Consider the following 26,340-nt stretch of genomic DNA (forward strand, 5'->3'; position numbering starts at 1 on the left):
TGTCTCTTCCTGGTTCAGTCTCGGAACGTTGTGCTTTTCTAAGAATGTGTCCATTTCTTCCAGGTTGTCCATTTTGTTGGCATAGAGTCGCTTGTAGTAGTCTCTTAGGATGCTTTGTATTTCTCTGGTGTCTGTTTTAACTTCTCCTATTTCATTTCTAATTTTATTGATTTGAGTCCTCTCCTTCCTTTTCTTGATGAGTCTGGCTAATGGTTTATCAATTTTGTTTATCTTCTCAAAGAACCAGCTTTTAGTTTTATTGATCTTTGCTGTTGTTTTCTTTGTTTCTATTTCATTTATTTCTGCTCTGATTTTTATGATTTCTTTCCTTCTACTAACTTTGAGTTTTATTTGTTCTTCTTTCTCTAGTTCCTTTAGGTGTAAGGTTAGATTGTTTATTTGAGATTTTTCTTGTTTCTTTTTCCCTCTTAGAACTGCTTTTGCTGCATCCCATAGGTCACGTAGGTTTTGGATCATCATGTTTTCGTTGTAATTTGTCTCTAGGTATTTTTTGATTTCCTGTTTGATTTCTTCAGTGATCCTATTTAGTAACGTATTGTTTAGCCTCCATGTGTTTGTGTTTTTTATGTTTTTTTCCCTGTAATTGATTTCTAATCTCATAGCATTATGGTCAGAAAAGATGCTTGATATGATTTCAATTTTCTTAAATTTACTGAGGCTTGATTTGTGACCCAAGATGTGATCTATCTTGGAGAATGTTCCGTGTACACTTGAGAAGAAAGTGCAATCTGTTTTTGGATGGAATGTCCTATGAATATCAATTAAATCTATCTGGTCTGTTGTGTCATTTAAAGCTTGTGTTTCCTTATTAATTTTCTGTTTGGATGATCTGTCTGTTGATGTAAGTGAGGTGTTAAAGTCCCCCACTATTATTGTGTTACTGTCGATTTCCTCTTTTATAGCTGTTAGCAGTTGCCTTATGTATTGAGGTGCTCCTATGTTGGGTGCATATATATTTACAATTGTTATATCTTCTTCTTGGATTGATCCCTTGATCATTATGTAGTGTCCTTCCTTGCCTCTTGTAACGTTCTTTTTTTAAGGTCTTTTATCTGATATGAGTATTGCTACTCCAGCTCTCTTTTGATTTCCATTTGCATGGAATATCTTTTTCCATCCTCTCATTTTCAGTCTGTATGTGTCCCTAGGTCTGAAGTGGGTCTCTTGTAGACAGCATATATATGGGTCATGTTTTTGTATCCATTCAGTGAGCCTGTGTCTTTTGGTTGGACATTTAATGCATTCACGTTTAAGGTAATTATTGATATGTATGTTCCTATTACCATTTTCATAATTGTTTCGGGGTTTTTTTTTTGTTTATTTTTGTGGTACGTGGGCCTCTCACCTCTGTGGCCTCTCCCGTTGTGGGGCACAGGCTCCGGACGCGCAGGCTCAGCGGCCATGGCTCACGGGCCCAGCTGCTCCGCGGCATGTGGGATCCTCCCAGACCGGGGCACGAACCTGCGTCCCCTGCATCGGCAGGCGGACTCTCAACCACTGCGCCACCAGGGAAGCCCATTGGGTTTGTTTTCGTAGGTCCTTTTCTTCTCCGTGTTTCCCACTTAGAGAAGTTCCTTTAGCATTTGTTGTAGAGCTGGTTTGGTGGTGCTGAATTCTCTTAGCTTTTGCTTATCTGTAAAGTTTTTGATTTCTCCATTGAATCTGAATGAGATCCTTGCCGGGTAGAGTAATCTTGGTTGTAGGTTCTTCCCTTTCATCACTTTAAATGTGTCATGCCACTCCCTTCTGGCTTGTAGAGTTTCTGCTGAGAAATCAGCTGTTAACCTTATGGGAGTTCCCTTGTATGTTATTTGTCTTTTTTCCCTTGCTCCTTTCAATAATTTTTCTTTGTCTTTAATTTTTGTCAGTTTGATTACTACTGTGTGTCTCGGTGTGTTTCTCCTTGGGTTTATCCTGCCTGGGACTCTCTGCGCTTTGTGGATTTGGGTGGCTATTTCCTTTCCCATGTTAGGCACGTTTTTGACTATAATCTCTTCAAATATTTTCTCGGGTCCTTTCTCGCTGTCTTCTCCTGGGACCCCTATAATGCGAATGTTGTTGCGTTTAATGTTGTCTGAGAGGTCTCTTAGGCTGTCTTAATTTCTTTTGATTCTTTTTTCTTTATTCTGTTCCACGGCAGTGAATTCCACCATTCTGTCTTCCAGGTCACTTGTCCGTTCTTCTGCCTCAGTTATTCTGCTATTGATTCCTTCTGTGTATTTTTCATTTCAGTTATTGTATTTTCATCTCTGTTTGTTTGTTCTTTAATTCTTCTAGGTCTTTGTTAAACATTTCTTGCATCATCTTGATCTTTGCCTCCGTTCTTTTTCCGAGGTCCTGGATCATCTTCACTATCATTATTCTGAATACTTTTTCTGGAAGGTTGCCTATCTCCACTTCATTTAGTTGTTTTTTCTGGGGTTTTATCTTGTTCATTCATCTGGTACGCAGCCCTCTGCCTTTTGTTCTTGTCTATCTTTCTGTCTGAATTAATTTTTGTATATGGTATAAGGTAAGGGTCCAAGTTCATTCTTTTGCATGTGGATATCCAGTTTTCCCAGCACCATTTGTTGAAAAGAATGTCCCTTCCCCATCGAATGGTTTTGCAAAAATCATTTGACCGTATACACGAGGGTTTATTTCCAAGTCTACACGTCGGTCCCTCAGATGTGATAGTTAGAACTCTCTCTACTCACACCCAGTCCTGTGCCAGGAGCTCTGTGTGTGCTCCCTTCTTCACCCTTCACAGCTCCCAAGGGTTAGGTGCCCTTACTACTCCCAGTTGATAGATGAGGAAACTGAGGTGCTGGGAGCCAAGCTCATCACCCCAGAACCACGTCAGAGAGGTGATGGGGTCAGGGCACAAGCCAGGTAGTTGACCTCTGAATCTGTGTTCTAAAGTTACATCATGTGACCCAAGGATGCCCCTGTATCCCCATCCTTAGCCACCCCAAGACATGCTCATGTCTAGACCAGCTTCCTTTGTAATTAATTCAGGCCTGTGGAGCCCACAGTCCAGTGGGGAACATTCAATGGACTGTGAAGAGTGCTGAAATAGACATTGGTTCTGAGCGCCAAAGGTGCAGCTGGGGGAGCCCAAGAGGGCTTCGTGGAGGAGGTGACATTTGAGTGCATTTTAGAAAGATGAGTGAGTCTCCTGGGGCTGGGGGGAGGGATAGTGTGCAGAGGGGATCAAACGTGCAAAGGAGGGAGTCTGGAAGGGGCAGGACCTGTGGAAGGCTGCAGTTGGCCAGAATGGAAGGAGGCAGGGCTGAGGTGGGGGCCCTGACTGTGAGGGCCCTGGAAGACCACACTGTGTGTTTGACCTTAACCTTGGGGCCAGCAGAGAAGTAGGGGAGGTCGTGATCAGATTCTCATTCTGGAGGCCAGTGTGTGGAGGAGGGTGTGGAGAGGAGAGCCTGGGGCCTGAGTGAGGCGGGGGCCGCCTGGTGAACAGGAGTCCAGTGACTATTGGCTGGTCTTGGGGGCCATTGGTTGTGAGGCAAAGAGGGAAGACACCCAGGATGACCTCAGGTTTCTGGCTGGCGCTGGTGACAGCCAAGGAGATGAAGAATTAAAGGGGAGGAGCAATTTAGGGGGAGAGGCTAGGAGTTTGGTTTGTTGCATTTGAAAAAGCTGTAGCCCTCTGCCTGGGGAACTGCCCCTGGGCCATCCTGGGGACCTACCTGTGGTCCACACTCCTCTCAAATGAGATGTCCGACCCAGAGCTTGGGATCCGGGTGTGGCCTGAGCCGGATTAGCCGAGGGTCCTCCCAGGTGATGGATCCTCTTTTCCCACTGGGCTGTAGCTCCACCCCTGCCGGTGTGCCGGCCCTGGGCCAGTTCCTTCTGAGAAACGCAGGGGTGAGGGAGCACCCTGCCTGCCACGATCCCGCTAGGGCCCAGTTGTGGAGATGGGTCAGATTGAGAGAAGAGCTGAGTTGGGTAGGGTTTTGGTCTTTTGTTCATTTAGCATCGTCTACGGGGCACCTCCTAGGTGGAAAAGCTATTGCTCTCAGGGATTAGGGAGCTTCTTGTCTGGTGGGGAGCAGATGTGAACAAGTGGGGACACGGATGGATGGGATGGATGAGTAGGTGGAGGTCGACTTCGGGGCTGTGAAAGGACCGAGCGGGCTCGTGGGGTGACTGAGGGGGCTCCAGGAAGGCGTTGGAGCCCTGGGGGGGTGGGTTATGAGGGAGGCTGGGAGGCAGGTGGGGTCAGGCACTGGGGGACCTTGTAGACGTGGGGAAGCTTTTGGTTTTTATGTTGAGTGCAAGGGAGCCAGGAGGAGACTGAAGCCCAGGAATTACACAAACAGGACGTGCTCACACTTACACTTTCCTATGGCCTCTCTGGCTACCAGCGAGGAGAAGGAGGGGCTGCTGCAGTGGGGGTGGGAGGTGCTGGAGGCTTGGGTTGGTGCTGGCGCAGGGGTTGCAGGGTAGGCACATCCAGAGGGGGGTCCGCAGGGGCGTGGTCGGGAGGGTGACTGTGGGGAGAAGCCCTGCCCTGTGGAGTGATCTTAACGGGCCTCAGTTTCCCCAAGTAAAGGGGGGCTTACTTCAGATGAGCGGTGTCCACACTGGGTTCCCCAGAGCTGGGTGTTTCCGAAGTGTCTGGGGGCTGCTGCCGGGTGGAGGGCGAGCCAGCGAGGCCCCAGCTTAGGCCTGTCCTGTATCCCCGCCTCGCCCCGCCAGCCCCAGTTACATGACAGCTATCTGTTTTATGGGTTAGAGTCCTGGGTAAGGCTTCGTTTGAAGCAAGGTTCCTGCTGCTTAAAAAATAAGCACCTCTGGAGCCCTGGCCTCAGAGATACGGAGGAACGCCCTTGCTCCCCGCCCCCGTCTGAGAAGCAAGGAGTGGTCAGGGCCTGGGCCTTGAGGCCAGTGCGGCCCTTGGCGTGGGTGAACCTGTTGCCGGGGCTAGAGAGCCCCCCCCCACCTTGGTCTTCTCTCTGCTCATTGCCCTCCTCTGGTCCCAGGTGGTGATGAAGGTGGTGCAGCTGCTGCCTGAGGGGCACCGCGTGAAGAAGGAGGTGGACGCGGCCCTGGACACGGTCAGTGAGACCATGACGCCCATGCACTACCACCTGCGGGAGGTCATCATCTGTACGCACCGCCAGGTGAGCCCCGGCCCGGCCCGGCTGCCGTCCCCACGCGCACGGCCCGGGAGGCGGCCACCGCCGGTGTGAGGGCGGGCCCCGGCCGCTTCTTCGCCTTCTGGAGGCGGAGGGGATCCCTGACAGGGAAGTACGGCCAGCCCCGGCTCGTCCCGGCTGCGCTCTAGAGCGCTCGCTGGGGTGTGTGCGGGGGTGAGGTTCAGGGTATTTAGCAGCTTCTGCGGCTCTGGGACCCGTCAAGGATGTGACCGGTCAGAGGAGCACCCTGTCCTAGATCCCTGTGGTGCCAGGCATTCACTCTCCGGTTTCGGGGCCCTGGGCAAGAGGCAGGTTGGTAGATGGGTCCTGGAGAGTGGCTGTTTAATATCCGGCGGGGAAGCCGGTCAGTGTTTTCACAGCGGATGCTGCCTGAGGGACTGGGCATTCAGTAATACAAACCAACAGTTTTCTAAAGAAGTCCAGACTTCATATAAACATTCAGATTTTTAGCCTATCTAGAAAAAACGTGCCCTCCAGTCAGCTGTGGTTCCCCGTGCTCTGTCACATGGGGCCCAGCTGGTGCGGCCATGTAACCCGCCGGGCCGCTCTGGGCATCAGACTCTGTGGCCTCTGGCCCCTGTGTGGAGCACGCTGACCTGTTCTTGTTCTTCTCTGGCCCAGTGAACTTGCTTGGCTGCTGGAGAAGAAGAGGGTGCTGGAGTGGGAGGGAGCAGCTGTGGGGGGAGCCAAGGAGACTGAGCCTGAAGTGAGGGAGCACCCCTCTGGGTGCCGACCTTGTGCTCTCTGCTGTGGGCAGCAGTCCCCAAGGTCAGCTTCTGCCTGTGGCCCCTGCAGAGAAGAGGCAGCTCCAAGCCAGCCCCACGCGCAGCCTGCATCTGGCACATGTGAATGGCTGATCCAGGCCAACCTTTGCTTAGGGTCATCGATCAGACCATGGTTGGGAAAAAGGGTGTTGGGCTAGAGACAGGCCATCTGGGGTCAGACTGTGCCCAAGGTCAGAGGTCACTTGGAAGGGCCACCAAATTTGGGGTGGGGAAAGGGGTTAAGGAGTTTCAGAAAATGGACTTTGCTGAGCTTTGGAAGATGGGCTCATTTTCCCCAGGGCCAGCAGCTCCATTGTATATCCCCTTTGGAGTTGCCTGTGGGTGTCACTCATGGTGGTCTCGTATTCTGCCACCAGGTGGCAGCAGTGAACTGAGAGCCTGAGCTCCTCCTTTCAGGACACCCTGAGAGGGCGGAGAACTGACGCTTCCATTTCTCTCTGTAGCTGGAGACCCAAGTAGTTGAAAAAGGATGCCTAGCCCTGCTTCAGAGCACGCATAGGCCCTCTCCCCACACTGACCACACTCTGTCAGAGTCCCCTTCTCCACAGCCCCTTCCTTCCGGCCCTGCTAGCTCTTCACTGCCTTTAGGCAATTTAGGGACCGCCCCCGCCAAAGGTGATAGGCTCTCCCCTCCTCTGAGCTCTGCAGCCATGGATGTTCATTGTGGGGCACACCGAGGGTGCAGCAGGGAGCATCATGGGGACGTGAGCCTTGGGAAGAGAGGAGAGGTCCCACAGAGCTGGCCTTGAACAATCCCGAAGTAATGAGAGCCAGGCGAAGGCACTTCAGGCGGGAGGGAGCGCCTGGGCGAAGGCCAGGAGGCTGAAAGGTGCAAAGCGAGTTCAGAAGCAGTGAAGGTGCTTCGATGCCCGCGAACACAGTTGTGTTGGAAGTTGTCAGAGATGAGGCTGGGTGGGTGAGTTAGCTGTACTCTGCTGGCAGCGGGAGGGAAGGGTGGTGTGGTTGGGGCTATGTTCAGCGGTAGATGCTCTGGCTGCCTTTGGGGTGTGGGGTGTTTTAATGGAAGCAGAGCCAGCGGAGGACTCTCGCCCCCTCCCCGCCAGGCCAGCCCCCTCATCTCCGTTCCAAAGGCTAGGATGGTGCTAACCTCTGCAGTGGGAGGAGGGGAATCCCTGAGCCCCATTCCTGGGCTTCCTGGTGTTGGTGATGGAGGGATAAGGGTCCGGGGCAGAAGCAAGATGTAGAGTCATTCCCCAATGTGGCCACCAGGTGGCACCAGCGAGCTGGGGTCAAACTCTCAAAAGAGCTGAAGAGGAGGGGGGCCTGAGACACCCTCTAATCCAGTTCTTCTCACCCTGGCTGCGCAGTCGATTCACCTCGGAGCTTTAAAACAGGCCCATGCCTGAGCTCCATCCGCAGAGAGTCTGATTTAGTTGGTCTGTTATGGGGGCCGGGGCATGGAGTTTTCCTTAAAGTAACTTAGGTGATTCCAAAGTACAGTCAAGGTTAAGTACCACGTACTCTAAGCAGGGGTCCCCAACTTTAGTGAGGTTCATGATCACCTGGAGGACTTGTTAAAATGCATATTGCTGGGCCCACCCCCCGGCTTTTGATTCTGTAGATCTGGGCGTCTAGCAAGCTCCTACATGATGCTGGTGCCCCTGGGCGGGGCCCGCACTGCGGGTTCCGCCGCTGGAGTGTCTGGCCCTCTTGCTCGCTCCTTTTATAACAGCTTTATTGAGATGTAGCTCACACACCACACAAGTCACTTGTTTAAAGTGTGCAAGGCAGTGGTTTTTAGTATATTCACAGAGTTGTGTAACCATCGCTGCCACATCAACTTTAGAACATTTTCATCAACCCAAAAAGAAACCTCTTGTACCCACTAGTAGTCGTTCCCCGTTTCCCCCTCTCCAAGCCCTGGGCGACCGCCGACCTACTTTCGGTCTCTGGGGATTCGCCTATTCTGGACGTTTCATATAAATGGAATTATACAATATTTGGACCTTTGTGACTGGCTTCTTTCACTTAGCATAGTATTTTTGAGGTTTATCCACATTGTAGCGTGCATCAGTATTTCACTCCTTTTTATGACTGAATACTATTCTGTTGTGTGGATATATCACATTTTGCTTATCTCTTCATCAGTTGACGGACATTGGGTTGTTTCCGTTTTCTCGCTATTATGAATATAGAGCTGCTATGAGCATTCATGTATAAGTATTTGTGTGGACGTGTTTTTAATATACACGGGAGTGGAATTGCTGGGTCATTTTATAACTTTAGGTTTAATCTTTTGGGGAACTGCCAGACTGTTTTCCAAAGTGGCCGCACCATTTTATATTCCCATCAGCAGTGTGTGAAGATTCCAATTTCTCCACATCCTCGCTAACACTGGTGATTGTCCTTTTTAAAAAATTTTATTTATTTTTTAGGCCAGGCTGCGTGGCTTGTGGGATCTTAGGTCCCTGACCAGGGATTGAACCCACACCCTCGGCAGTGAAAGTGCAGAGTCCTAACCACTGGACCGCCAGGGAAGTCTCTGGTGATTGTCCTTTTTGATTTTAGCCATCCATTATAGCTGTAGCCCAGATGATTCTGTGGCTTCTTAGCTGGTCACTGAGGCCTTTCGTGGGTGAAATGGAGTATGGAGTCCTCGCTCCCTGCATGGGAGACTGTGCGTCTCTCTGCCCCTCTAGGAGGTCGTGTCTGGGTGCTCTGGCAGAGAGTGGAGTGGATGGGGGTCCCTAAGGTCCCTGAGTGGGGGTCAAGCAGATCCAAGAGGGAGGGGAGAGCGTGCAGGGCGCTCTTGCTGTCAGAGTCAGCTATGAAGAGGCAGGGAATCAGTTTGGGGATTGCCATTTTTTAAAAACAATTTAATTAATTAATTTATTTTTGGCTGCGTTGGGTCTTCGTTGCTGCACAGGTGCTTGCTCTAGTTGTGGCGAGCGGGGGCCACTCCTCGCTGAGGTGTGCCGGCTTCTCATTGCAGTGGTTTCTCTTGTTGCGGAGCACGGGCTCTAGGCATGCGGGCTTCAGTAGTTGTGGCATGCGGTCTTCAGTAGTTGTGGCTTGTGGGCTCTAGAGCTCAGGCTCAGTAGTTGTGGCGCATGGGCTTAGTTGCTCCGCGGCATGTGGGATCTTCCCGGACCAGGGCTCAAACCCATGTCCCCTGCATTGGCAGGAGGGTTCTTAACCACTCTGCCACCAGGGAGGTCCCAGGGATTGCCATCTTAACAATAGTCACTCTTCTGATCCATGAAGAAATGAGGTATGTTTCCATTTATATTGGTCTTCTTTAATTTCTTACATGATGTTTTGTAGTTTCTGGAGTGTAAGTTTTGTACTTGTTTTGTTAAATTTATTCCTAAGTATTTTGTTATTTTTATGCTATTATAAATGGAATTGATTTCTTAGTTTTATTTTTTTAGTTTGTTCATTGCTACTGTATAGAAATACAACTGATATTTGTATGTGGGTCTTCTATCTTGCAACCTTGTAGAACTCGTTTATTAGTTCTAATACTTTTACTTTTTTAGTGAATTCCTTAGAATTTTCTGTATACAAGGTCATGTCATCTGCAAGTAGAGATATTTTATTTTTTTCTTTCCAATATGCATGTCTTTTATTTGATTTTCTTGTCTGATTGCCCTGGCAAAATCTTCCTGTACAATGTCGACTAGAAGTGGCAAGAGCAGACATCTTTGTCTTGTTCCTGATCTTAAGAGGAAAGCTTTCAGTCTCTCACCGTTAAGTGTGATATCAGCCGTGGGTTTGTCACAGATATCCTTTGAGGAAGTTCTCTTCCATTCTTGGTTTATTGTGTTTTTTAATGAAGAGATGTTAAATATTGTCAAATGCTTTTTCTCTGTCCGTTGAGATGATTCTCTGGTTTTTGCCCTTTATTCTGTTGGTATAGTATATTGTTGGAATTGATTTTTGGAAATTAAACCAAGCTTGCATCCCTGGGATAAATCCTACTTGGTCTTGGTGTACGATCTTCTTTACATGTTGCTGCGTTTGGTTTGTGGAGGATTTTTGCATCAAATTCATAAAAGCTATTGATCTGCAGAGTTCTTTTCTTGTGACGTGTTTGGTTTGGCATCAGGGTAATATTGGCCTCATACAGTGTTACCCTGTCACGGGGAGACAGAAACCTAGGGAGGGAGAGAGGGTATCACAAGTGTGTTAGTCAGCTTGGGTTGGCATACCAGAGTGCCACAGACTGCGTGGCTTAACCAACAGAACTTTATTTTCTCACAGTTCTGGAGGCTGGCAAATCCAAGATCAAGGTTCTGGCCGATTGAGTTTCTAGTGAGGGCTCTCATCCTGGCTTATATACAGCCGCCTTCTCACTGTGTCCTCACATGGCCTCTGTGTGTGTGTGTGTGTGTGTGTGTGTGTGTGTTTTGTGTGTACGGAGAGAAGGGAAGGGAGGGAGGGGGCTCTCTGGTATTTCTTCTTATAAGGACACTAATCTCAGAGGTCATCTAATCATAGACGCCTTCCAGCCTGGAGGTGCTGTTAGAGAACAAAGAAAGAATCCAAAGACCTTATTCCTAGCCCAGGTTTCACAGACCAGTGTTAACAAAGGGAAGGATCTTTCAAGGGTTGCCAATATGTAGCCTTGTTAAATGTGTTCATTTTAAAGGAAGGAAGGAAGTAAAGAAGCAAAAATTTAAAAAACCCAACTACCATCTAACATGGTTGGCATTTTAGAAAAGAAAGGTTATTTTAGTACCAGAAAAGTAGGGTGGGTGTTCTCAGAATAGAGGACAGTCCTTGAAAAGATTTATATTTCTAAATTCCTGTGGAGCTGTGAGACTGGTCATAGACCTAGATTTGGGAATTGCGACGAGGCCACTGTTTACTTTAGTCAGAAAGGCAGAATGCCCCCTTCAGGGTCACCCTGCACTCGCCCAGGCCTGACTGGACCCAGAGCCCCTGTCCTGCCTGAGGTCAGGGTGATCTGAGCTGTCCCAGCTGCCTCCAGATTTGAAGGGGCATCTGGCCAGCTAGGTGTGTGTGTGTGGACCCTGGAATGGATTTAATTATGACTGTCAATCCCCGTGTGGATGGGAAGGAAGCAGGTTAGATTGTCCTGGGTTGACTGGTAGAAGGAACGAGGATGTGGGCGCTGGAAGGCGCTGGGTTCCTACAGGGCCATCTTCATCCTCTCTGACTACCTTTGTCCCCGCGCCTACAGGCGGATTAATGGTGCTTCCTCGCAGCGCTGTGTGTGGGAAGGACACAGTAAATGTTCGAAAATGGGAGGTCCCAAGGATCATTGTAGGGCACAGTGTCCTGTGATGTTCTTCTTAGCTTCAAACCCCCTGAACAGACTCTCAGATTTTAGTGCCAAGGGGACTTAGAGAGCGTGTGACCTCTCTGTTTACAGATGAGCAGGAGAGCGGACTGCCCAGGGCCCCACGTGAGTTGATGGCAGATCAGGGATGAGAGGCAAAGATCCTCACTCCCAGCCCCGAGCCCCTCCCCTGACCACGATGCCCTTGACCCCAGGCCTCAGTCCATGTTGCCCTGGTGGGCTGTGGTGGGCTTGCTGAGGCTCCAGAGGCAGTTGCTTCCTCTACCCTTTCCCTCTGATGGACTGACTCCTCTGGAAATTGGCAGCCATGTCTCACCCCTGGTACCTGGCTGTTTATTTAGACCCCTGCCCTCTGGTTTCAAGCCGGAAGCCCCCGGCTGCTCTCCGGTGGAGCCTGCAGTTGTCTGCTCAGAGCAAGCCAGGTGCTGCATGTGCAGTGACTCTCGTTCGCCTGGTTGGACACCCAGGACCTCTGAATGGAAATGGACCTGAGCCCAGGCTCAGGTTGGGGGTGTATCGCCTACATGGGCTCCATTTGCCTGGGAGCATGCCAGGTCCTGTCCACATTCTGCCCATCAGAAGGTTTCCTCCCAGGATCCCACAGCCTTGGGGTTCTGAGACTGTCAGCAGCACGCGCTCCTCAGCTTCCTGCCCTGCACCCCAGATCCCCCAAACAGTGCATTTCCCTTCCCTGGCCCCGCCAGGTCCAGCAGTCAGCTTACACCTTAATCACAAGCAATTAAGAAAACGGCTCCTGGAGCTTGGTGAGTGCACTTCTGCCAGCAGTAAACCTATTTCAGGGCCCTTGGTGGAGAAGAGCAGGAGAATGTGGGGGTTGCTGCTCTGTCGTGGAGCAGAAAGGAGGGCTCAGGGTGTGTGCAAGTATCTGTCTGCACGGCGAAGTCACACAACAGCGATGAGGACTCTTTGTAGCTTGTTTGTGGTTTTGGAAATGATATTAGACCATTACCCAGCCTCCCAGGGACGGTTTCAGTTTTGCCTTCTCTTTCTGGTCTTTGTGCCTGTGCGCTCACTTCCTCTCACAGGGGTGATCGCACTGGGTACACGAGCTGGCCTGCTCACTCACCTGGATGGCGTTCTTCCACTTAGACGTGTGCTCAGTCAGCACGCGCTTACTGAGCGCCTGTCCTGTGTCTGGGGATGGAGCAGAGTGAAGCTTCCCTGAGCTTAGATTCTAGTAGAATGAGGAGAGGCTCATTAATCGATGGTTTGAGCTCGTGGACACTTTAGCCTGTCTGTTGAAGAGCCTCTACATCATCCTATGTAATGTCGGCATAATACCTGGTTGAGTGGATGTACTGCGGCATCACCTGCTCTTCCTGTGGAGGTGGCCCGTGAGATCACTTCCTGTTGTTCTCTGGGCAGGTGATGGTACCGTGAGCCTCACAGCACATGCGGCTCTTTCATCCATGTGGCTTGTTTCTGAGGCTGATTCTTAGAAGTAGGATTATTGACTGAGTTGAAAAATAGGAACTTATTTTTTCAAATTATTTTGGAAAATTTCACACAGAACAATTCAAAGTAGGGAGAATAATTTTCACAGACCCTTGTGTGCCCACCTCCCAGCTTCAGGAATCAGGGCCAGTCTTATTTCATCTGAAGCCCTACCAGTGCCACCCACTGCCCCAACTGGATTATTTTGAGACAAGTCCCAGACCTCATATTACTTCCTCTATAAATATTTCAGCATATCCATCAAAGAAGGGATCTTTTAAAAAAAGACCATCATAGGGACTTCCCTGGTGGTCCAGGGGTTAGGACGCTGTGCTTCCACTGCAGGGGTCACGGGTTCGATTCCTGGTTGGGCAGCTAAGATCCCGCAAGCTGCGGTGTGGCCAAAAAAAAAGACCATCATAACGCCATTATCACACCTAAAACAACAGTGATTTCTCGTCCTCCAATACCTAGTCAGTGTTAGATTTTCTTACTGATCTCACGATGTATTTCTGCAGTTGGAACAGGACCCAAACAAGATCCACGGGTGGCATTTGGCTCATGAGGCCCTTAAGTCTCAATGAATCTAGAACATTTCTCCTCCTTTCCTCCCCTGAAGTGAATGTGATGAGGTAACCAGGTTATCTTCCCGGGCGTCCCACAGTCTGGATCTTGCCGATTGCACCTGTGGGTTTAGTTGAGCCTGTGTTGCAGTTCCCGTGCTTCCTGTAAATGGGTAGAGCAGAGGCTTGATCGGACTTGGCTTGGTGCTTGGCCGGTGCGGTCACGGGTGGTGCCGTGTGCCGCCGCGGGGGCCTGGAAGGTCCTGTGGCCTCTGCTGTGACCTGGCGGCTGCTGGCGCTCATATCCTGGATTCCTCATTTCATGGGGGGTTTGCAAAATGCTGACACACCGGCTCTCTCATTCCCTCTGCATTAATTAACTGCTGTACTTCCAGAAAGAGCCGTCCCCGAGATGCAGTGAGGGCAGGAAGGCAGGCCCTTGGATTTACCCGTCCCCATGGGAGGTTTGGGAGACACTTCTCTCTAGCCGAGTGGAGGTACTCAGTAAGCCCTAATGTTCCTCCAGACTCGGATGGCACTGGAGTCTGTGATGAGGGTCTGGGGGTGACTGGGTGGGGGTGGGCCGGGAGAGGGCAGATGGAGGGGCTCATGAGGGGAGGCTGGGAGTTGCTGGAGGCCATTGCTGGAGGCCACGGGGCCAAGGACACATGGGGCCTGGGTGGTGTCCACGCCAGGCTCAGAACCAGCCCGGGAGGTGTCCACGCCAGGCTGACTGTACATTTTCACATCCACAGTCTGGCTCAGTCCTCCCTGTGTGCCTGTGCCTGACCAAGGCAGCTTGTAACATTACCTCCATTTGAGGAAGGGAGGTCCTGGGCTTGTCCGAGGACACACAGCTGGTAGATGATGGCAGGAGGAGAGCACGACTCCAGCCCCCGACTCCCAGATCAGACCCTCTCCACTGTGCCACACTGCCGCCCAAGGAAGAGGGGGCAGTTTCACCTCCCTTGCCCATCTGCAGCCCCACTGGGGGAAAGCATAAGGCCTGGAAGCCATGGGCCTTGTCCTTGTATTCCCCGCCTAAGTAAGGGGAGGAACCCAGAGGACAAGAAGACGTCCCACACTTGGGTCATGGCTGTAGAAGGGCATGGGGCCAAACCTGCACACACATTTTCCGTGGAGACAGACCTTCCCCGGTGTAGCAGTCTGGACGCCTCTCTTTGCTGAGGCCTGTCTCAGGCTGCCTGGCCTTTGGGGGCTGCAGCCCGTGATGCCTCCTCCATTCCTATAGAGGCAGTGAGTTTGGCTCAGGGCCTGATCACCCCATGTGTGTGAGGGGGCCACAGTGCTCAGGGTATTTTTTAAAATGCCTCAATAGGAAAAAAGAAAGAGAAAATCCTTTGAACTAAGCCACTCCATGAGTTTGGAATAGAGGTGAGAAGACTGGGCCCCCGACTGAGGAGAATCCAGGGGGCCCCCAGCCCACAGGGGTGACACCATCGGGTGAATGAGTGTGTTTCTTGCTGGGCCTGGAAAGGGAAAATATTTGTGACAGAAGCCAAGGTCAGGGCTCCTGAAGGAAGTCCTGTTAGAATCATTAATGCCAAGGGCATTTTTCCTTAGCCTTGGCTAGTGACATTAATTCTGTGTTAGTTCTGTGTTTGAGACAGTCTGATGTGTCTCCCGTCTGTCCCTTCAGAAGGAGTTTGAGGAAAATCTGAGGTGAAGGTACCACACGGAGTGAAGTAAAACGTCCTTTGGTCTCAATTTGAGATTTATTTTATAGACTGTGATGCTTTAACTTTGAGCCATGCTTTTTGAGTTTTCTAAGAACTTCCCTCTCTTTCCTCTGGTCCTCAGAGCAGCTGGTGAGGAGGTGAGGGTGTGTTTTATTAGACCCATTTTCCTGAGGAAGACACTGAGGCCTAATGAAGTTTTGTGACCAGCTGGAGGCAGGGTTAGCACCAGTCTCCCAACTCCTTGGCCTGCATTCCTTTCCTTCACTGTGATGGCCATGACCCAGGGGACAGTTCTCTTGTGGCAGAAAAAAAAGGGCTGGCAAGGAAGCCACCAGCCCTTCCTGGTTGCACTGCCCTGGGTTGGTGCAGAGTTGCTAAGAGGTCAAAGAGATCCAGCTCAGCACTGCAAGGGCGAAGATTATTTCTTTTTTAAAAATAAATTTATTTATTTATTTATTTTTGGCTGCGTTGGGTCTTCGTTGCTGTGCGGGCTTTCTCTAGTTGCGGTGAGCGGGGGCTACTCTTCATTGCAGTGCGCGGGCTTCTCACCGTGGTGGCTTCTCTTGTTGTGGAGCACGGGCTCTAGGTGCGCGGGCTTCAGTAGTTGTGGCACACAGTCTCAGTAGTTGTGGCTCGCGGGCTCTAGAGCACAGGCTCTGTTGTTGTGGCGCACGGGCTTAGTTGCTCTGCAGCATGTGGGATCTTCCCGGTCCAGGGATTGAACACGTGTCCCCTGCATTGGGAGGTAGATTCTTAACCACTGCACCACCAGGGAAGTCCCGAAGATTATTTCTTAAGAGAAATGTAGAGAGAGAGAGCTCTGGCCCTGAGCCCCAAGTGGGGTCTCTCTCTGTCTCTCCAAGACTCCGGCATGGGCAAAGTTGTTCCCTGGAGACCTCATTCTGGTAGGTAAAGTGTCTCAGCCCCTGCAATTAGAGCAACTCTGGTATGCTGTGAGCTGTCGCGTAAAATATGATGGAAGGAAAGGGTTGCTTCCCAAGGCTCTTTCACACCAGGCCAAAATAGAGCCAGTGGATTGGTGAGCAGCTTTCATTCAGATGGAGTGTGTGGGTGTGGGTCTGTGTGTGTGTGTGTGTGTGTGTGTGAGTGTGAGAGTGTGTGAGTGTGTGAGTAGGCTCATGTTCTCAGTAGTTGAGACCTCCCTTGCTTTCCCTTCGTTCCCATCATACGGCTGAGCTGGAACCACTTCCACCCTCCAGGGGGACTATGCTGGTTTGTTCAATGGCATCCATCAGGGGAACACTGACAGGGTGCCAGGCGTGGTTTCTGAATGTGCGCCATCAGGCTTGGGATTTTCAGTGGTTTGGGAGGGGTTCAGATCTCAACCCCACCCTCTCCCTGCCTCCCCCCTTCCCCCCGCACCCTCTCCGTCTCCTGAGACCCTGCCTCTGTGCTCATTGCTGTCATTGTCAAGTTCGTGGTCGTCACTAAAGGTGCCTCTTTCTGCTGCTCATCTCTGTTCCACGTACAAGGACTCATCCCTGAAACCCTGACTCAGACCCTGCCTGGCACAAGTAGGGCTTCACAGATGTCTGCCTGTGAGCGGATGGAAAGCGGACAGTTGCATAAGTCATTGTGTGATTAAATAGGAAAGCCGCCCCCTCTACCACCTCTGTATCTTTGGGTTCTTTGTCCACATCGTTGGTCTCCAGGAGAGGGCGCTCTTCTCCAGCAACCAGAAGAGCCCTGGGAGGGGGTCGGAAACCCTGGTTCTAGCCCAGGCTCTGCTAGTAACTTCTGGCACAACCTTGGGCAAATCACTTTGACCTGCCTGGGCCTCTGCTTTTCCATCTGTCACCCGGGGTCACTACTGCTGCCCCGCCTGCCTTGAGGGGTGGCGGTGAGCACCTGCCTGGGTACCGGTGAGGTGGGAGTGGGGTGTACGGTGGCCGGGACACCAGGCTGACTCCCTTGGTTATGTGTAGGGACAGTGGGATCCTGAGGCCAGGACCGTGTCTGGTCAGCACTGAATCCCAGAGCCTGGTCTAAGGGTGACCGGTGTTTGTTGGACGAACATCAGAGAAGCACATGGTGCCAGGTTTAGCCCCTTCATGCTTTGAAAGTGCTGATCAAAATATGACATCTTTGGAAAATCAGTTACCCGCCTCTGGGGCAAGGGCCCCTTTCTCCCTTCTGGGGACTAGGCGTGGAAAGCATCCTTGGGCGTGAGGCCCCTCAAGCCCTCGCAGGCCTGAGGATGGAGTCTGCAGGGACCCATGCAAAGCCCCCAAGGAGAGGGGTGGCGTTCAATTTTGAGAAGAAGGGTGGGGTCTGAGCTCTGGGACCCTGCCCCTTAGAAACTGACCATCTTTGAGGGCTGTGGGCTGCCCGCCCAGTCTGGACCCCGCCTCAGCTGGAGGGCGGTGGTCGCCAGGCCATGCTTGTTCCTGGGGAGCGGGTGGGGAGAGGGCAGCAGGGAGGTTCCAGTAATGACCGCAGGTTCCCACAGGGTCACTCTGGTGCCACACGGGGAATAGACAGCAGGGGTGGGGTTGAGGGCGGTGGCAGGGAGGCCAGTCAGACGCCGTCACTGAGATGAGGTGGCTTGACTGGGGCGTGAGAGGGGGCAGCTTCTGGGGGTGTGTTGACATAGAGTTGACAGGATTCCCTGATTGGCTGGATGTGGGGCTGAGAAAGGGAGAAGTGGAGGAGGGATGTCGGTTTGGGCCTTAGCAGCAGGAGTTGCCTGTGAGATGGCAAGCTTGTGGGCAGGGCAGGTTTGGGGAGCGGTCCCGAGGCCCATGTGGAGTGTGTTGTGGAATTTGAGGAGCCCGAACCTTGTCCATGCGGAGCTCTTGAGCAGCGCTTGCACGTCTGAGTCCGGAGCCCCCGGCACAGGTGCACACGTGGGGGTCCCCAGGGAATCTGGAAGCTCGGTTCTAGATGACACTGAGAGTATGACACTGAAAGGGCAACATGACCCAGGGAGTGAGTGCCCATTGACCAGCTGAGCACCCTCTGCACGCTGGGTCCTAGTCAGACGCTCAGGGCGGCGGGAAGGAGGCGGAGATGGAAACCTGGCTGTAATCTGGTGCCTGCTGCCCCGGCCTATCGCTGTCTTGAGGAGACCAGTCATGCCTTGGAGAAGCAATTAGAAGCCCTCACGATGGAATGTAATGCAGTAGTTAGTGAACTGGCGCAGAGCAGAGGAGGCTGAGAAGCCCGCGGTGGGGCTGAATGCTTCAGAGCCTCGGGAGAGCAGTGGCTTGTCCAGGGCCTGGAGGGAAAGCTGAACGCAGCCAGCCCCGGCGGAGGGGAGGGCATTCCAGGCAGGAGGAAGAGAGAGGGTAAAGGTACAGAAGCAAGAGTGAGGCAGGGAGCACTTGAACTTGACTGTGGTGGAAAGGCCTAGGGTGTTAGGAGAGCTGGGGTTTTGGAGTTCATGTCCCAGCTTGGAACTCTGTGACCTTGCTGAGCCCCATCTGCACCATGAAGTGTCCCTCTTGCTTCATGGGTTTGCTGGAGGGCATATTAGAATCTCCTCATCAGATCTACGTGCGTTGTGCTCAGCCTGGCACCTGCATGCAGGGGGCCTAGGCACACCCGGGGAGGCTTTCCAGCCTTGCCTCCATGGGCCTCTCCCAAGTGGCCCAGCAAGGAGCAGCGCACCTCGGGGCCCGCGTTGATGCTGGGCAGACTGGAGGCTTGAGAGGCCTGACGAACCCAGGGCCCTGCCCACCTTCCCTGGGCCCCGTCTGTTTTAGTGCTTAGCCCCCAATGGACGAGGAAGCCCTGTCCGCTCCACCACAGCTAATGACAGCCTGGCCTGCCAGGCCATCTAAAAACAGTTCCACTATTTTTATCTACTGGAGGTGGCTGGCCTGTCCTCTTCCCCAGACAGTGCCAACCTGGGGTGATTTTAAGGAAACCAGGGCTTTGCTAGGAAGATGGGTCATTGTCTCAAATCACAGACTGCGGTCGGGCAGGAAGCACCCACGGAACCTTCCGGTGGGTGTCAGGCGTCACCTTGACCCAGTGGTCTGAATTTAGAGATAATTCCACCCTACCTTGCCAGTAGGGTCTCGGAAGGAATCACTTGACCTCTCCACCCAAGATGTTCCTCAGAATCCTTGCTGGAATCTCTGGGGGCAGCAGGCTTCTGTCCCCTCTGGAGCAGGGGCACCAAGAGGATAGAGCTGCCGTGGCTCTGCCCCCAGGGCCAAGTCCTGAGCTGAGGCCTCTTCACACCCAACAGGAAGTTACTTCTGAGCTCTTGAAAGTAGTTTAAAATGACTCTGCCTGGTGGCACTGTGGGTGAATTCCTTTCCTTCTTTCTAAGAAAATGTGTTTAACTAGGCTCCCGGCCTTTGGATGGAGACTGGGGAGCAGTGTAAGGGATCGGGTGGTGAATGCCCAGCGCCGCGCGGCATGAAACAGGCAGAGTCATGCTGTATTGGCCGCAGTTTGTATTTAGGTAAAATCTTTTTTTTTGGTCCACTGCCTAATTTCTAAGCAAAACTGCTTTTTTCTTTGAGCAGTTGGTTGGTTGAGCCATCCTTAAAACAGTAGGCGTCCTGCCCCTACCGGCCCCAGTCAACTTCCCGCACCAGTGGCCTTGGGGCCATTCCTACCCTCACATCCAGAAGCCCTCGCTGGCCCCTTTGTCTGTAGGGTCAGGGCTTGCCTGGCTCTGGGCCCCCTGCTGCTACAAGCCCCTCCCCCTCTGCCTCCCTTGGACCCACCTCCCTCTTTGACCCTTTCCTCCCCCTGTCAGGGCACCTCAAATCCTCCTCGTCTTGGAGCCCCTCCCTCGTCCACTACCTGCCTTGCCTCGATCCCGTGGTCCGGCTGCACTGGGTGTTTGGCCCCAGTGCAAACACAGGGTGTTTGTTCCCTGTCTCCGCCAGACCACGAGTGTCTGCGGGCAGGGCCTGTGTGTGCCCCACCTTTGTGCCATGGCTGTGGCCCCCGTTCTGTGAATGGCTGGACCCGTGTGGCCCCCCAGTGTTTATAGGTGCTTCCTCATGCCATACTTTACTGAGCAATGTGACCTCCAGCAACGTGGGGCTGAGAGTTTAAATGGCAGAGCTGGGACCAGACCCCAGTCTTGTCTCCCAGGGAGTCAGGGCGCTGGCTGTGGTCCCCTTGCCCCAGCTGGCCCTGTTCGCTGTCCCCAAGGTTCCAGAGCTCCTTCTGGACGGTATGTTGGGCCAACCGCCCACTCCCACGACCCTGGGGGCAAAGACGGCAGAGGCATCAGAGGCTGAGTCACCCGAGGCAGAAGTGGGAGGTGCGGGACTCCAGGTCCCACAAGCAAGCCCACTCCAGCTCGCGGTTCTTAGGGCTGTGGGTCATGTCGTGTCTGGGGCGGGGGCCCACCCAGGAGCCTTCCTGAAGCGGCCTGGAGGAGACTCGTGTAGGCTGATGTGTGCCTACGTGGGAGGGCTTCCAGCTGTGGCCCAGTTGTTGGGAGACTGCCCTTCCTGGTTCCCAGAGGCCCGGGGGCTGGCTGTGCCCTCCCCTGGGTGTTCGTGCTGCCTGAAGGTATGGCCGCTATGCCACATCCTCTTCTTGGAGCAGAGAGAGCTGCCGTGGGCTCTGGCTGGAGGCCAGGGTAGGTGTGGGTGTGGGTGAGCAGGAGGAGGGTGCAAGTGCAAGGTGAGGTGTGGCGTTCAGTCCCCCGGGCTCCCCCCTAGGGTGACGGTCCATCTGCGGTGGGTTGGAGGAGCACGCTCAGATATGGTGGCAGACACCTGGCAGGGGGAGAGCTGGCTCTGTGTGTCCTGGGCCTTGTCCCCCCGCCTTCCCACTGGGCCCGACACGGAGGAGGACCTGGAGGGGACCCCATGTAAGGCCTCTTCCTTCTGAGCGTTAGTCTCCCGCGAGTCTTCCGTTAACAGGTCCCTCCTATTCTCAAAGCTTCAGTGGCTCCCCGGTGCTAAAGCCACAGAGCTCAACCCTGGCTCCCTAGAATGGCCCCGGGGACTTTTCACTGTCCCTGTGCCCAGGCCCACCCCCCGGAGGTTCCTGTCTGATTGGTCCGGGGTGGGGCCCAGGCATCTGCACGCCAGGGTTGGGAAGCTGGCTTAGAGGGTAGACTTCTTGGCGCCAGGGTGGCTTCCACAGTTGGGGGCCAACCCAGTTCCCGTCTTGTCCCTTCACACCCTTGTTTCAGCCAGGCCAGCCCCTTCCCGGTCTCCCTACCTGCTGGGCACCATCCTCACCTCTGGCCGCCCCGTCTGGTGTTCACTGTCTTTATCCGAGTCCACGCAGGCCCTCAAGGCCCAGCTGCATCGTGTGCTCTCTGGGAAGCTACCTTTAGTCACTTGGCTGTCCCTTCCCTCCCTAGCGTGGCCTGTTCTCCTAGAAGGTGCTCAGGATTACCGTTCAAAAGACCGATGCCCCACCCTCCATCCCAGCCTGTCCCTCCCTGAGCTCCCGCCCCTGTTGCTGACCCTGCTTCTGTGGTCTTTCTGTGTCCGTCCCCAGCCTTGGAGAGTGTGTGTGTTGTGTGAGAGTGTGTCTGTATGTGTGTGAGTATGTCGGTGTGTGTGTGTATGGTTTGTGTGTGAGTGTGGAGTGTGTGCAGTGCGTGTGTGTGTATGTGACTGTGTTGTGTGTGGGGTGTGTGTGACCGAGGGCATGTGGTGTGTGAGTGAGGTGTGTGTGTGGTGTGTACGATTGTGAGAGTCTGTGAGTGTGTGAGTCGGGTGTATGTGTGTAGAGCGTGTGTGGAGTGTCCCCGGCTGGGGGTGAGCACCCACTCTGACTCCCGCCCCGTGCCGTCCGTCCTCCAGGCGAAAGCGGCCAAGTCAGAGCGGGAGGCCCGGAGGCTGCAGCTGCGGAGCCTGCAGTACCTGGAACGCTACGTCTGCCTGGTGCTCTTCAACGCGTACCTCCACCTGGAGAAGGCCGGCTCCTGGCAGAGGCCCTTCAGCGCCTGGATGCGGGAGGTGAGGGCGGGGGTGGGGGCCGGGACCACCCTGTGCGTCTTCCCCGGGCCCAGGGACAGGCGGACAGAGTTGAGCGGGCAGAGTTCTCATCTCACCGTACAGGACGCTTCCCTGTGGCTGTCTCGTTCAGCTCTGGGTCCCCAGCACGGCCTCCGCGCTCAGCAGGCAGTGAGTGGATGGGTGAGGCGGGGGAGGGAGGAGACGAGGCGCCTGGGGACACAGCAGGGCGGGTGCTGGGCTGGGCCCCTGCTCCCTGCCTGCGTCCCCCAGGCCAGCGTCACCTGGGTGCTACATGCCTGCCCACTGTTATGCCCTTCTGGCTTCCCGCTGTGGCTCGGCCCCTGCTGCCTTGCAACCGTGACCTCGGACAAGTTAGTTAGCCCCTCTGAGCTGCTGTCCTCGGTGTTACAACGTCAGCACCACCTCAGGAGGCTGCGGTGGGGATTCCATGAGATGTATACAGTGCCACGTGCCAGAGCTCGTGTGAGCGGGTCTGCCTTACGTGGCGACTGTATGCTCCCATTCTACAGAGGAGGAGACTGAGCACAGAAGTTAGGTGCCATGTTCACGGTCAGCGTTAGAGCAGGTTGTTTGGCTCCAAAGCCCACCATGTCTGGCCTAAGACGCTGCCCTCTCTTGCCGCCTCCACCCTCCCTCTCTGCTTGCCTCTTCCTGTTTCTTCCCCCAGCTCGGCTGCTTTTAGAGGAAGAGCCGCTGCCTCGGCACCTCTAGGGCAGGAGAAAGGCCTCCTTCCCTCCTTGGCAGAGGGGCCTGTAATTACCCCTCCGCCAGGACACTGGCCCCTACTGACCTCACCAGACTGTCCTGACAGTTCTAATCAGGACTCAGGGCTGGAATTAGCTCTCGTGGGGCAGGTGTGCAGGAGGATGGGAGGCTGTGATGGGTATAGGAAGGGTAGGGGGGCTTAGGTCTATGTGCACGTGGGGTCAGAGCTGTGAGGGAACAGAGGCAGGGAGGCCACCACAGGGCCTGGTGGCGGGAGTGGTGGCTGCCGGGCGTTTCTGCTGAAGGTGAGCCTTCCGGGTGGTCCTGATAGGGCGTGGGTCACACCAAGGCCACCTTGGGGCTACCCTCTTGAGCAGGCCTTCGGCTCAGCTTCCTCTTGGAGGTGGAGGTGAAGGTGGTGGGGGACCTAGGACACTTCTGCTTGGGTTCTGCTCGGAGAGCTGAAATCAGGGGGACCAGGGGCTGGGGAGCTCACCAGCTGAACCTGGGTAGTGGGTGTTTGGGGACGTCAAGGAGGGCGAGAACTGCTGGTCCAGCCCCCTAGCGTGGGTTCCAGCCTCGGGATGAACAGAGGGCAGGGGCCTCTGTTTGGAGTGGAGCCTGCATCCTCTCCATCCCCCGGGACAGTGGGGCGAGAAGGAGGCTGGTCGTTGAGTGGTTTGAGTCTAGTGCCAGGGTCTGGGCCATAGGGCTGTGTGGAGAGTGTCCAGGGAGGCCCCAGTTAACCCGCCTGAGCTGAGGCCCTTGGTGGGCCTGCCTGCTCCACAGCTGGAACTCACGGCCAAAGGGCCCTTGCTGGCTGCTGCATCCACACTGCCTTCCCCAGCGCTCCCTGAGGGCCTGGCTGTAATACCGGGAGCAGCTGGCCTCTGCTCCCGAGGTCCCCATGGGAGCGTCGGGGCTACGCAGGCATGGGGCGTGCTTGGCCTCCCGTGCTGCTCCCCGCTTGTTCACTACCTGCCGGGCGCTCTCTGTGCAGTGTTGCCCTCCACACTGTGCAGTCCCACTGTAAGGAAGGGAAGCGCACAGCAGTTCATAGTAATCGAGACGCAAACGTGTGCAGGTCACTGAGCTGGGGGGAGGCAGCACTGAGCCCCAGACTCGCCTGTATCTGCGGAGCCCAGGGAGGGGAGGACGGTGTGACAGAGGGGGATGGGGGACCTGAATGATTACCCCCGCTTCCCTGGAGCTCTGCCCCCATCTCTGCTGTCCTCCCCAGGTGGCAGCAAAGGCCGGCATCTACGAGATCCTCAACCAGCTGGGCTTCCCCGAGCTTGAGAGCGTGGAGGACCAGCCCTTCTCGAGGCTGCGCTGCCGGTGGCAGGAGCAGAGCCACAGCCCCGAGCCCTCCGCCGCAGGGGACGTCCTGTAGGAATGGGACTTCCTGTAGGACGTGCTCCCCCGCCCCTGCTACCGTCGCCTCCCACGGGGCCACCTCCTACCCTCGCAGGCTGGGGGTGCCGGTGCTGCTCACCGACAGCGGCCCTGAGAAATGATCCTTCAGCTTAGCAGAGAGACTGGCATGGGTGGGTACCCCTTTTCTGAAAGAGTTTTTATAGGACAGTTGGCGCACAGTGATACTTTGTGAATGGCAGGCGTGCGGAGGGCCTGCAGGAAGGCCGGTGTGGCATCACATCTGCAAGGAGCTCACTCCCCAAGTTGCCAAGCGAAGCCCCTCGCCGCTTCGCCCTCCGCTGTCCCCTGAGCGGCTCTGACGGGCCCTGGCGGAGCGGCCCTAGCCAGTGTTGGTTTCCCTCTTGCCCTCTCTCGTGGCTCTCCCATGCAGCTTCTCCCGTTTCGCTGCCTGAGCACCGCCCTGGGGACCCCGGGCTCCCTGGGGAGTGGACTGTGTGCTGGCTGATTTGTTAGCCTAAAGGCAGCTTTACCCAGTTTTCTTGCCTCTCATGCCTTGTCTCAACCTGGAGACTTGAAGGACAACCACATGCCCAGTGGGTCCCGCAGGGGCCTCTGCCTCTCCTTCCTTTGCCCTCTCCCCTCCTCTGGGCTGGCAGGACTTTGGAGGTTTCCAGGGAGCTGAAAATGAAATGGAGTCCCTCTCGGGGGAAGAAAGAGCTTCCAGAAGGTGCATGCGGCCCTGTGGAAGAGGCCAGCTCCATTTCTCTGGAACCATGGGCAGGAGGTCTAGGGAAGCACTACCTCCCTGCCGTGCCATCCAGAGTGGCCTGTGCCCCGACCTGCTGTGGCAGGAGCCCTGGAGACTGCCGGGTGACCCTGAGTGAGCAGTGGGGCGTGTGAGAGTGGGCCAAGGATGGCGCGAGGGGGCACTTGGATTCCAGGCCATCCTTGCTGAGCATCCTTGAGCTGCCTTCCAGTGGGGGCAGAAGGGGCCAAGTGCTGCTGAATTAGCAGCTGCCGGGACCAGCTCTGTGCAGACAGTGGGAGGGTTGCTCGGAGAGGCAGGCGGTGTTGAGCTGAGTCTGCGGCTCTCCCTCTTGGGGCTGGTGTCCCCCGAAGCACAGGGGCTGAGTGGTGTGGACGCTGTCCTCCTGGCCTGGCTTGTTGGGGCCAGAGGGGTCTCTCTTGGTTGGATACCAGCACTTGTGCGGAGAAACAGGTGATGTGTCACCGGTCATGGTGTTTTGAAAAGGGGGAAGAGGCCAGAGTTGTTCACATCTACCTAGTGTTGGAAAATTTATGACCATTTTGGCTGAATTCTTTTGCAAATCTACTGTATGTCTGTTCACTACCTTTTCAGATTTTTTGTTGGTTTTGGTTTTATTTTTGCATGTAGTAAAAAGTGTTAATTTTGTTGCAGACAAGGCCTAGATGAGGGGTCAGAGATCGGGGCTGAACTGGGAGGGATCCTTTGCATTCTCACGGTTGGCCCTGACTTTCAGCTGTGCAGGGACTACTGGCTGGTCACATCACCTCTCTGCCTCAGTTTCCCTATCTGTAAAATGGGAGAATAATACTTGCCTACCTACCTCACAGGGGTGTTGTGAGGATTCATTCGTGATTTTTTTTTTTTTTTTTTTTTTTGTACAGAGCTTTTGAGCATTAAAAGTGACTAAATGTGAAGTGCGGTTGGCTGCCTGTGTCTTCATTGTGGATCAGGTGTTACAGAACTGATGCAAGCTGGGGTCCCTGCTACTTCAGAGTAAGGGTGGGAGGGCAGGGAGAGCCAAGAGCATCTGCCCGTAGTGCACCTGATTCTCAGAGAAGGTGGATTTTCCTGGATGTCTCTGTCCTTCCTTCACATCCCCAACCATGTTTGACCATCTCACTCTGGATGCCCACGGCTGACGTGCTGAGCCCCTTCCTGAAGAAGGCAACATAACAGGCTAATTCACGCTAAAGTGTGAAGGACTGTTACATCCAGGGAAATGGAACAAAATGGAATTTCAAGGGCTATGAAGGAGGGTGGTCCTCAACCTCTATTTCCTTTTCTTATCCCTGCAGGCTCCCCTTGGTCCCTTTAGGCCCCTGAAGGCTTGAACACACTTGTGTTGAGAAATTGGTGTGTAAAGAGGCAGTAGGGAGAGTGAGGCAGAGAGAGTGCTGACCTGAGGCTTCTCTCTAAGCTCTTCCAGGATTAGGGGAATCAGACCCTCTGGGTTGTAGTTCCAAGGTCAGCTGGGGGTGGTGAGAATGGAATCCAGAGCTCCGACCGCATAGGGTTGGTGACCTCGCCAGCCTTGGAGGGGAGGCCTCCTGAGGTTATTTCCCAGCACAGCAGAGTCCAGGCATG

General features: G+C 54.0%; 1 protein-coding gene across 2 annotated transcripts in view; it reads left to right on the forward strand.

The window, feature by feature from the left end:
• The window catches only part of PALD1 (phosphatase domain containing paladin 1), an 84,902-nt gene extending 60,789 nt beyond the window's left edge, over positions 1-24,113 (forward strand). For both annotated transcript variants that reach the window (XM_089897615.1, XM_022590796.3), the window contains exons 18-20: positions 5,004-5,144; positions 21,729-21,884; positions 23,851-24,113. In XM_089897615.1, coding sequence (XP_089753741.1) covers positions 5,004-5,144; positions 21,729-21,884; positions 23,851-24,003 — 450 coding nt within the window. In that variant the 3' untranslated portion in view covers positions 24,004-24,113. The remainder of the gene's footprint in view (positions 1-5,003; positions 5,145-21,728; positions 21,885-23,850) is intronic.
• The last annotated feature ends 2,227 nt before the right edge of the window (positions 24,114-26,340 follow it).

Source organism: Delphinapterus leucas, chromosome 16 (genome assembly GCF_059928025.1).
Source record: "Delphinapterus leucas isolate spDelLeu-1000000601 "Yukka" chromosome 16, BTC_Dleu_Yukka2, whole genome shotgun sequence".
Taxonomy (NCBI): domain Eukaryota; kingdom Metazoa; phylum Chordata; class Mammalia; order Artiodactyla; family Monodontidae; genus Delphinapterus; species Delphinapterus leucas.